Source organism: Leptonychotes weddellii, chromosome 7 (assembly GCF_054177405.1).
Source record: "Leptonychotes weddellii isolate Sample4059 chromosome 7, ASM5417740v2, whole genome shotgun sequence".
Classification (NCBI taxonomy): Eukaryota; Metazoa; Chordata; class Mammalia; order Carnivora; family Phocidae; genus Leptonychotes; species Leptonychotes weddellii.
The window spans coordinates 52,743,427-52,755,878 of record NC_138375.1 but is presented as its reverse complement, the minus strand read 5'-3'; the positions used below and the strand labels follow the sequence as shown (position 1 = coordinate 52,755,878).

At 42.2% G+C, this 12,452-nt stretch overlaps 1 protein-coding gene across 1 annotated transcript in view; it reads right to left on the bottom strand.

The window, feature by feature from the left end:
- The window catches only part of TENM2 (teneurin transmembrane protein 2), a 1,103,161-nt gene that overhangs the window by 59,900 nt on the left and 1,030,809 nt on the right, over positions 1-12,452 (bottom strand). The window contains exons 19-21 of the mRNA XM_081826284.1: positions 11,409-11,552; positions 10,510-10,759; positions 2,898-2,918 (exon numbers count right to left, since the gene is read on the bottom strand). Coding sequence (XP_081682410.1) covers positions 2,898-2,918; positions 10,510-10,759; positions 11,409-11,552 — 415 coding nt within the window. The remainder of the gene's footprint in view (positions 1-2,897; positions 2,919-10,509; positions 10,760-11,408; positions 11,553-12,452) is intronic.

Genomic DNA, 12,452 nt, shown 5'->3' with positions numbered 1-12,452 from the left:
TGACAAAAATCTTAGCAAGACTCTAGCCATTTCCAGTGTCTTTCCACTTTATTGAACTGGAAAGAATCTAACATAACAGCTTAGTGTTCTAACACATCATGGCTCTTAGCTACTGACTTCTAATTGGACCTAAACTCCTCATGCTATGCAGAGTTCATCGTTTCCCATCGTACTAAAATGTCACTGCTTCATTCAGCTGGTACGAAAGATCCCACTCTGGTCCTGCTTTTGTGTTTGTGTTTTGTGTGTATCAGCCTTCTTTACTTCCCCCTATGGGTTTGATCTGTTTCTCAAGTGGGATTGAGGAACACTTCCATGAGACAAGGTTTTCTTTTTAGTCCATGCTTCCTCAATGCCTCCAGGGTACTAGATCATGAAGACTGGGGCAACGTAGAGTTTTCCTAACTTTGTGATGGGAGGGTCCCAGAGCGATCCCTAGTCCTCAGCCTCAGATCTTACCTACTATTCTTTAGTGTGGATATGAATAAAGTTGGCTTTTTTTTTTTTTTTGAAGAAATTTGATGTCTTGCTGATATCACGCCCAGAATCTGGATTACTGAGAGAGGAGATATAGTTTTCATATTTTGGGTGAGGATACAGGTATGGACCAAGATCTGCCAAGGCCCTAAGCTACACTAGGAGAGAAATACCCTCGTGTGTGAGAAATATAATAGGAAGGCACTAGGCCTCAGAGACCTGGACCTCTTTCTCTGCCATGTATCTAGCTGCCCTATATGTTGCTGATTAGGACAGGACTAAGACAGAGGAAACTCTAAACTCAATGCTGACCTAGCTGGTGACCTGAAGTAAGTCTCTTGGCCATGTTGGGTCCTAGATTGCTTATTTGGATAATGAAGAAATCAGATCATTGTTCATGTCCCTTTTGGCTCAAAACCTTACAGTTTCTTCCCTTTGTAGTGTCTGTCACTTGTTGGAGGTTGAGACCAGAATAGGTGCTCATGCTATTTCTATACTGGTTATTAAAGTCACTACCTCTAGGATACCTGTAGTGAATGCCTCTCTGTCCTAGTGTGGTAGATAAGGTTTTGATGTCGCATGCCAAAAATGAGCACAGGCCTTTTGTTTTTCAGTTATTTTTCCATTGTAGTTTGGAATTATGGGAAGGAAAAGGATGGGAGAGGTGAAGGCAAGGTGAGGGTGATGATAGTGTTGGATGCATTTGTCCTATAGACATTAGCTGGTAAATTACTAATTAAGACACCCCCATTTGGGTCCTTCCTCGATTTAAGGAAGAAAAGAACTAGGAAGTTATTTTTAGGAACAATTTGTGAATCGAGACCATCTTTAATTCCAGCTTCTCCTCAGGTTGCTATTAAGACACATAACTGAACTAGAAGTCAAGGTCTTTCTAAAATTCCAGCCTAGATCGCTAGTTTAAAAGAGTAGGCCACCAGGGTTCCTTTTCTTTCCTTCACTTCCTTCCTTCTTCTTCTTCTTCTTTTTTTTGGCTCTTAAGTCTTTAGAGAATATCCACATATGCAAAACAAATTAGGGCAGAAAGGAAAACTTCATGCCATTTTTTAATTAGATGCTGTACTTTGTTACTGAATGAATAGTAGCTGGCGTGATCAACAGAAGGATCAGGGCACTGCACATCTGTGCCTATCTATGAGCAAGATAATTAATTCTGGACTTTCTAGGGAGCCCGATTCAAAGAGGCTTTTCAAAAACTCTGGCAGAAGAGCAGATGTGTGAGGGTGTGGGGTCAGTTATTGCTGGGGTCTCATTTTATCCCATGGTGTCATACCCATCCCAACCAAGATTCTTACAGAGACTCTTGGGTAGATGGACAGCCATGCTTCCACATCTGTGAATGTGGTGAAGGTCAAATGGGGTATGTGAATTTGAATGGGGGGTGGCGTTCCAGGGCACTGTTGCTTTTTTTTTTTTTTTTTTTTTACTTGTCCCAGTTGGGGAGCCTGTAAGCAGCCAGTTTGGGAATATGGAGGAGGAGGCCAAGGGCTCATATGCATGGCTTTTCCACTGACTTTGATGATCTTGTACAACTTGATTCCACTCTATGTCTAATTCTCATGTAACATCAGGAAGAAGCCCCTTCCATGTTTCATTTCAAGAAGAAGCAGCATTCCCTTAAGTATTAAAATACATCGTTTTGCTTTTCTCTCTTCTTCCAAATAAAAAAGGTCACTTTTCTTCCATTTCAGTGCAACCTGGGGCAACCTGGCATTTTCCTAACTTTGTAATGGGAAGCTCCCCAGAGCCATATGCACACATATGTGTGTTGTGCACTATATATGTGAATTTTACCAATATGGTTTTAAATGATAACCTGGAGCAGTTGAATGACAAAGGCTATTTAGACAAAAACTACTTGGTCTACACCCTTCCTACTACTTAAAAGTGATTTAACTCCATGAAAATTCCCAATGCACCTGACTGTTGGATTTGTTCTGACCAGCAGATTGTCAGTTAACTTGTTTTTTTTTAAAAATGACCATATATATAGGGGAAAAATCATTAATGAGTTGAAAATGAGTTTTTGACCCGTTTCCAGTTCATTAAAGCTTTTGTGAACCCAGTCCAGCATTTACAAAAGCCAGAAGTTTGCCTCAACTCTTTAGCCCAATTATGGGCCGCACTGAGCAGTCGGGATAAAAGTTCGCTGAGGGTTCATTATCTTGCACTTGCATCTCCCGGAAATTCTAATTACTGTCAGCTTATTTGGTTGCTTTTTGACTGCATTTCATAATTGCTAAAGCTTATCATATCCACAACACACAATTAGCACATAAAAAAGTTACTATATTTGGTACATAAAAATACACAACATTACACAAGAAGCACAAAACAAAAAGCAAACACAAGGAAGCAAACGAACCATATCAAATTATATGGGAAAGAGTTCTTCATCTTACCTATGTTTAAACTCTTTATTTCTTTATAGAAAGAAAACAGAAGGAAAAAGAACAAACAGTTAGCTGAAGAATTGATGATAAAGCAAACACAACATTTTCATTTCTTGTATAATGGGGCCCCAAAAAGGCAGTCTTTTCCTTTTTTTTCCCCTTCTAGCTGACAGCTCCTGGCTCAATTACTTGGGAAGTACCCCTGATTTTGGACTCCTCCTGGCCATTGAAAAATCTAGACAAGAATGCTTGAATTCTCTGACCAGCGATGTGGCTGTCACATGACACAGGTGGCAACAGGTGGAACAGGTCTTCTGGCTAATGAAAGGATGGCAAATAGGTTACCGCTTGAGTGCCAATAGCTATTGATTAGTAATGGCTGCCAGGAGGGCGGGAGTAGGATTCTGAAGCCAAATGCAAGATCAGCTGTAAAGAGTGCTGTGACTCATTTGTAATGTCTGCCCTGGGTGTGGGAGGGAGCCTCGTGCCACCTGTGCCATCTATTTGCCATTACAAGGGTAGAGTGCATTCCAGGGTAGAGTCCGTACCACCCAAGAAAGCCTCTTCCCAAATCCATCTGCAGTTTGGCAATCATTCTGTTGAACCCTGAGAGTCTCAACCATTTCCTAGCCCTGCTCCGTGACACCTTCCTTCTCCCTATCTCATTTTGCCTGTGTGGACCCCAACTATGCATTCTCTCTTACAGATAACACCCATACATGAAATTCATGGGTATTGGCATCTTCTCATAATTGGAGCCAAAGACTCCAGTTACCATTCCTCTTTTTGGAAAAGTGGTAAAAGTTTTGCTGTCTTTTTTTTTTTTTAACAAAAATACATGTCAATTTCAACAGGAAAGTGGCTAAAAGTTAGTAACATCAGGGCAAAGAGGAGAGAGGCTAAGGCCTCGATAAAGAGAACTGCTTCTCATTCCTGAGGCTTCTAAGGCCACAGTGGAAGGAGTCTCTAAGCCTTCTTTCCTTCTGGCTGAGGGAGGAGGCTTCAGGGAAGGGACAAAGAGGGTTTAATGCCCTGATTCCTGCTTAGGTGCAGCCCGGGCCTCTGCCAGGGGCCATGATTAGTAGTGGGTTTGCACAGGGATTACATTTTTATATTTTATTCCAACGTGTTAGTTTTCGTTAAAAAAAAAAAAAAGTTAATTAAATGATGCTGATAACTCCTGAGCTCTGACTGACATAGTGCAATTTAAGATTCATTCCGCAAAGCCTGGTATGTCAGGGTGGCAGCCGGGAATTCTCACGTCTATTTTATATTGCTTAATGAAAGTGAAATGTTATCTGCCACCAGTGGTAGTCATATTTGGCTCTTAATTATTGCAATATCAATTCCAGTTTTTTAGTCAAGATTTTGTGAAAAGACTGGATGGGATTTGGGTCTTCAGACATGACCTACTTCTTTCCTAAGAACATCTGCTTTAAGTTGATTAATATAATATCTATGCTGGGGGAAAGGAGAAGGGCACGAATGGGGGGACCAAGTCACTGAAGGTATAGTCCAAATGAGTATATGGATATGAGCTTTGGAGAAAGGCTGAGGTCACTGCTATTCCAGTCCAGGGCCATTGGCAGGGTGGGTGCTTAGCGGCCAATAACCCAAAATAATAGCACTGAGTCAGTCTATGTAGATCAGCACTGGTGCCTTACTTACAAAGGACAGGCCTAGGCTTTGTGTCCATGCCTCAATATTGCAAACCCTTTAGGCACAGCCTTCAAGGGCAAAGTGGTGTCTTGGATTCAAGAATCGAGATGGCTTAGCTCTGCACACTGTGAGTCTCAATGAGTCCTCTGTGAGGCCTTCATGGCTCTCCAAGAACACTCAGTTTATCATGAAGAGCCCTCATCAGGCTGTCTTGTGATTTATGCATGTGTGTTTGTCTTCCTCACTTTGTTGTGAATGGGAGCAAGTAAATATAGATATGACATACTCATCTCCTTGGTGCTGATTCTTAGTAGGGAGTCCTGGAGAGAGTAGGGACTGGCAAAAATGGGTTCTTGAGTGACAGAAGGAAGGAATGAGGCTGCTTCCCTTAGTGCTGCGCAGACCATGCCTTAGACTAGTTCCAGTCCCTTATGTTCTGCTCAGAATCACAAAGCTACAATCAGTTGAGACTATTGCCTCTTTCCTTTCCAACTCTCTGTGTGGCACAGAATAGGGTGAAATTGGAGTGGCCACAGTTTTTTGTTTGAGTTCTAATGAAAGGGAAGTTGGTTGGGATAAATTTAGTTTAGATTTAAGGGGGACATGGTTATGTGGCTCATATGGAGTTCTTTCACTGTCTAGTTAGATTATTGCTAGTGATTCTGGTATAGAAGTGGCTTTCAGGTACAGTCTTGCCTTATGGTGCAGATTTACCTAGCATTATTACTGGAAGTGTAATGCCCAATGTCACCAAATGGGTGTGGCTTGGCTTGTTCTGAGTGGGCCCCTAGCTCATTCCACTGATGTTAATGGTCTCTGCAACTTGAGAGACATGGAACCAAGGACAAATTCCAACAAAAGGCAGGACACAGGTCTGTGTCTCCTTTAACTCAAGCAATGTGTCTTGAATCCCTGGTGTGGATCAAACACTATTCTAGTCATCAAGGGGCAAAGATGCCAGAGGTGCCTGCTCTATAGAAGCTCACACACTAGCGCCCTAAAGACTTACACAGAATATTTCACTATTACCAAGACATCAATGACAAGTTGGTTCATGAGTGTCAACTCAAAGACTATTTAGATTATTCACTGTACAAGGAAACCTGAAATGCCCAGAAATACTATGAAAAAAGCCTGATAAAGGTTTTCCCAAATTTTACAACTCTAACAATTTTCATATCACCAGTAATCAGTTGTGAACATGAGACAACATTACTAATTTATCAATAATCTGAAACACATTTTGACTATAGTTATCCTAGAGGAAAGACAGAATATTGCTCTATTCTTTCTAGAGATAATGACATTATAGAATCATTGTCATATTAAAAGATGATCAAAGAGTATGCAGCCAAAAAGTGTAGGTAAACAAGTATCATGGAAGTGTAATAGTAGTTAATGAATAAGAAAATTTAGGTAATTTACCTGGATTTTGTGATGTTTGTACTAATTGTTGGCTTTTCAAAATATGCAATTTGTTTTGGTTTCTTTTCTCATCCTGAATAATATTCAGTTTCATTCTGAAATTATGTAAGATTGAGGCTCCACGAAACCTGGACATGTCTTAGTAAAAGAGCTTTGAAAACAGTGCCAAGAACTGCCCAAAGTTTTATGGGGATATTTTTGTTATTGTTATTCTGGGGAGGGATGCTGTGTTATATTTTGTTTCATCACCTTGGTGTTTATACTCTGACCACACAGGGAAAGCATTTCCTTGGTAATTATAACCATATATTCCTCCCTAACATTCTATACTGGTATCAAGCAGGGTCTCTTCTTACTGAAATTCTCAGGCAAAGCTTATATTTGGTGAAGGTTTCTTCCAACTTCTGCTGCCCTTGCCCTTGTTCCTAGGCTCCCACTCTTTTGTGACTCTTCCCTCTCCAGCACTAACACATCTGGACTGGACAATTCCCTTCCCTGAAGATCTTCCCTGATGCAATGTTACTATTGCCCACTTCAACAGCACCATCAGAATCTCAGCATGGGGAAGTGTTTCAGTTGGGGGAAAAAAGCATATTTAATATCATAATATAATTTTGTATTTGGAAAATAATTTTTTTTTTAGATTTTCAAACATTATAGAAAGTGTGAGATTCTTACATGTAGCACAAGAGGTCAAGTTAAGAAAAGGCAGAGAGGCACTGTCCCATACCTTATAATTTATTGCCTTACATTGGGATACAATCCCTAAGATATTCTCAAGTTGGGAAGGAAGGAAAGATTTTCACACAACAGAAATTCACTCTAGGATGTTAATGACTGACAAATTTACTCTATAAGCCTTGGGTTTTCCAAGGATCACCTGGAAAGGGTGTAGTTGTAAGAAAGGAAATGGGCTGCTAAGGGTGGGATAACAGGTTTTTTGAGGAAGTGGCTGTTGAAAATGTCTTGAATGCTGATGGAACTGAAGCATACAAATGATAACCACTTTACCTAAGAAGGCGGCTCTTTTTAACATTAGAAGTTTTCTAAGCGTGTAGAACTCTGCCCCTGTATGTTTTGGATAGGCAAAGGAAGGAGGAAGAGAGAAGGCAAGTGAAGGAACCACGGGAACATGTATATACAATTCTGATTCAGAGGCTCAGCTCTGGGGAGGGTAAGTGAGATCGGGATGGGCACTGATTTCTGAAACAAAATCATTCAGCTGCTAACTCACAATGGAGAAAAGACATAAGCAAGATGGATCTCTTTCCCCTCCTCCCTCCCTCTGCTGGTTACTGTTTTGAAGAGAGGGGATTGACAGCCCTTTGTTTTCAGGTATGTAGTGGGAAGAAAAGAAAAATCAAACCAGTGTTCTTGTAAAAGCTTAACTTCTAATTGTCTCTGGATACCTGGCTGATGAAAGCAAGAACAGGTCCAAAGGCAGTTAAAAAGTTTAAAAACCAAACCAAACCAAACCACACAGCTGTTGATGGAAATTGGTAGTTACACTCCCTCTAGCTGTCCTTGATGTCACCATGTGGGTGTGGTGTGGCTTGCCCTGAGTAGGCCTTCACCTCCTTTCATTATTGTTATGGCCTCTATGACTTGAGAGACCTGGAATCAAGGAGAAATTCCAAAAAAAGGCAGGACACTGGTCTGTGTCTCCTTTAACTCAAGCAGTGTGTCTTGAGTCCCTGGTGTGGACCAGGCACTGCCCTAGGTATCAAGGGGCGAAGATGCCAAAGGTGTCTATGCTATATAAGTTCAAACACTAGGGCCCTAAAGACTTACATGGAAATAACTGAAAAACAAGGCAGTAAATGGAGTCAACTTTGGTGGAAAACTAGAGTTGAAGTGACCCAGAGGAAGGTGAGAATTATTTCTGCTAGGGAGGTCAGGCTTCATGGAAGAGGGGACCTTCAAAATGAGTTTTAAAGATGGACACTATGAGGCAGATTAGATAGAGAAGCATTTAAGTAGAGTGAGTAGCATGAGTACTTTGGAGCCAGGGATGTAGTGGGCAAGTCCTGATTTGGCTCTGAGTGTCTAGAGCTGCGACAAAGAAGTAAGGGCCACATGTGGAGGGTTGGTTACAAATGCCAGATTTAAAAAAAAAAAGTGTGACCCCCATGGAAAAGCAGAATGCTACCTTCACCCCCTTCCCTGCCTCCTTCCATAGTTCCCCACTGCCCACACGATTCCTGAGAAGAGGACTCTCCTAGGACAAAAAGGGAAATCAATGTCTTGGGAAGGGGACCTACCTAGTTGGGGAGCTCTAGGAGATGTGGTTTGTTGGATGGTCAGTTTGACAGCTTGAGGATTATCTAGCCTTTTCTATTTTATCTCCTTCTTCCTCTCATTGTTCATCTTTTGATTATTATAGCCTAGTCCACCCCATGGCCTCCCCTTCTTTGTTTCCATGATGGGTTGTTGGTTCTTCTAGAACACTCAGCCTGAATTGTCTCTCCTTGCCAGGTGCCCATCTGTCACCCTCACCTAGGAGCTCTCTGAGCCTGTGTTTCATCCCCTTCTAGACCTGTAGAGCCCAGCACATGCTTGGCTCACATCATGCTCAGTAAATGCTCACTGGATCACTGAGGCTGTAACCTTCTTGAGGTGGAGCTGGGTTTTTTTTTCTCTCTCTCTCCTTTAATCCCTCCCAGTGCTTGGCACAGTCTCAGCTCCCAAGAATACTCAGCAGCACTTGCTGATGCTCCATTCACTGATCTCTCTCCTAGAAGGGGCCACTAAAAGGCAAGTGCATGGTGACTAACATAACATAATAAAATAAAATAAAATAAAATAAAATAAAAAAAAGGCAAGTACAACCTATGGCTTCCTCTAAGTCTTTCACGTGGTAGCTGAGGCTACTTCAAAAGGCACCACCACCCACTCAGTTGCTCAGGTCAAAAATCCTAGTCATCACCCTTGATTCTTTTTTTTTTTTTTCCTTTTCTCCATTTCTTGTACCTGATCCATCAACAATTCCCATCACATTTGCTTTGAAAATATCTCCCATTTGGAATACTCCCTTATCTCCCCTCCTACCCACCACCATCACCCAAATCCTGGTCAACTGTTACAACTTCCCTATGGGCTTCTCTGCCTTCATGCTTGCACCTTATAGTCCATTCATTAACACAGTGGCCAAAATAACCTTTAAAAAGGGCAAATTAGATCATGTCAACTCTACTCCACTTCCAACTTCAACCTCTAATAGCCGTGCATTGTAACAAGAATATAATTTACACTTGTCAACAAGGTCAGTAAGACGCTGAAGCATTGGTCCCCCACTGACCTCTCTGACGTCCTCAGAGACACTTTCTCCTGAGCTCACTACACTCCAAGCCCTATTGGACTTCTATCAGTCCCTTAAATAAACCAGATTATTTGCTGATATTGGGGCTTTTGCACAACTTCTCTCTGCCTGGAATACTTTTCGCCGGATCTTTGTATGGCTGACCTCATCGTTCAGGTCCCATCTCAAATGTCACATAATCTGAAATGCTTTTGTGACTACTTTATCTTATGTAGCTTCCTTATCCCTCCCAACCCCCACCACAGTCCTTAATTTTTTACCCTGTTAGGTTTTCTTTAAAGCATTATTATTATTTTTTAATTTGTCCACACAATTAAGTTCCCCATCAGACCACAAGTCCAACTAGGGCTTTCCTTGTCCCACCCCTCCCCTCCTCCCTTGGCAGACAGTCCCTGATACATATTAAACAGTCATCAAGAATTTGATCCCTTATTTATAGACTTCATTTCTTCCTCCACTTACAGATCTAGGTTTGAGGGCCTGGAGCCAACTTTCCCGGGAAGACAGTTTACAAGAACTTTTGTCCAGCACAGAGGAGCCTGGACTTCAGATTTAGTAGCAAGCAATGACCAGGAGGAATCTACCAGGTGTGGCCAGAAGTTACCTAGCAAGGCCTATGCAGTAATTCTAAGTCAGACCCGTGCAAATATCCAGAGAATTTATGGAACGGTAGTGCAGAGAGGCACTCAATATAAACATGTGAATTAGCAAATGAACCCCCGTGGTTCTCAAACTCTGATGTACATCACCATATTCTATAGAGCTTATCAAAGATAAAAGATGCCTTGGCTCTTCTCTAAACTTACTGAATCAGTGCCTCTGGGGTGGGCTCCAGGAATCTGTATTTTTAAGAAGCGTCACTGAAACAGACGCATAGCTTGAAGTCCTGGTTCTTTCATTGGTATGAATCAGATTCTCGTGTGGAGGTTTTACAAAACCCAGCTACTCAGGTCCCATCTCAAGCACCATGACCTAAAGCTTTCACCCTTGTTTTTAAGTCAGGTGTTAACAATTGTATCAAATATGTGTGTGGTGGTTTATAGATTCAAAAAGCATTTCCTAACCCTTATTTGATTCTGCACCTAAGTTTCGAAGCTCATCCCATTATATGGAATATATATTCTCTGGAGAACCCCAATGTAGCCATCATTTACCCAGTGAAGCTTTGTAGCAACAGGAGCAAGAGAGCAACGGAAGGTTTTCTGTGTGGTCACTTACCGTAACTCCAAAATGCTGGTCACATTTCGAGAGGGAAAGATGCGCCGGATGTAATTGAAATCTCCAACGAAGAGGCTCCCATCAATTCCAACAGCCAGAGCTACTGGGGCCAACAGCTTGTTGCCTTCGGCAAGGCCATTGCAACTGGGACAGGAAATGCTTCGGCGGCGGCCATTGCCCATGATGCTGGTGATGATGGCAGGCTGCTGGGTCAGGAACTGGTTCTCCCCAGTGCCCTTGTGTAGGATTCCTGGGAGGCAGGAAATGGGGGTGGTTACTGAAGCCTTCCAGGGAGGATACATCTATCGGCTTACAGAGGGTGAGGGGCAGTGGTAGAGAGAAGAGAAACAGTAGGACTTTGACCTTTGGGGAACTCCCCTATTACCTCATGATGCTGAGAGAGCTGTAATGGGGCACTGACCCCCAAGGCTAAGATATTGTTTGTAGGGGTAACTGAATAAGAATTGTGAGGTACACTAAGGCAGATGGTCGGGGAAAAACAGCCCAACATTCTTTGACATTTAAAAGGAGAAGGTAGAGAGGGTAGCATGGATGGCTCAGTCAGTTGGTTAAGCATCTGACTCTTGATTTTGGCTCAGGCCATGATCTCAGGGTTGTGAGACTGAGCCCCATGTCGGGCTCCCCGCTCAGTGTGGAGTCTGCTTGAGATTCTCTTTCTTTCCCTCTCCCTCTGCTTTGAGCATGCTCTCTCTCTCAAATAAATAAATAAATCTTAAAGAAAAATAAAAGGAGAAGGTGGAAAAACCTATGAGTATATTGGACATTCGATGAAAAATGCTGAGGGAAAAAGAGAGTCTACCACTTAAATGTCAAGGCTGCAGAGAGGGTTCTGGAGGAGAGACCGGGCTGTATTTGTGAAAAAAAATGTGCCCACATACCACTTTTAACATTGAGGATGTGATGTTTGTCCAGAGACCAGCCACCGAGGTTGGAAGGGTCCAGCTCAAATCCCTGAAGGAGGGCTGTCCTTTTCTCCCACAGAATTAGACTGGGACAGGTCTCGTATTCAAACCCAACAGACACTGAAAGATAAAAGTGGGTGGGGCAGAGTGGAGAAGAGTTTCCTTGATTACTCTCAAGCTTTCCAGCTGGAATGAGAAACACATGTTCATGGTAATACAGATTCCTTTCCAGAAACTCACTCAAGGAGGCGGGTTGATTGCTTTTCTCCTTGTGATTCCACACAATATTAAATTCAGATTTCAAGCTGAATTCAGCCTTGAAACTTTACACAGTAGTACTCTGTGGGGATAGAAAGACTTTTCCAATGAACAACTGGCTTTCAAAAATGACCCTAGTGACGTGGAAGGAGGGGAAGAATCATTTAAAAATGAAATACAACTCTCCTTTAAAGATGGACAGGAGACTGTTTCTCTCAGCCTGCTGTTCATGGCATGCATTTATTATACTCAGTGTTATTTATTTTCACTCACAAGGAGGAAGGCCTATGGAAGCAGAGTGGCTCATTTATAAGGAGATTCTGGAGGCAACAGCTTGTGTAAGTTAAGGCTCTTTATATGATCACTCAGGATTCCAGAGAGTGCCAGACGAGGCAGGCATGGGGACAAAGCCTGCCAATTATGTGACAATTCAGTGGGGAACAGAATCCAGAGACTGTAAAAATCCTGCATTTGCCACATGGACAAATGGGAGAGGGAGGTGGGAGATGAAGGACTTCAGTTCTAACTCTGCTCTAGCTCACACTTCTCGTGGCTCTGTTTCCCCATGTGTAACACAGAGTAAGTGAAGCCTCAATTTCTCAGAGAGATGTGGTAAGGATAAATGAAACAAAATGCCAAGATGCCATACATTTTTAATTGCAGCATTGCTTTAGAAATATGAGGTGTTGTTATTATGTGTATTCATACTACATTACATTCTTAACTAGGTGTACCACCTTTGAGGATTCTCCACAGCTTCTT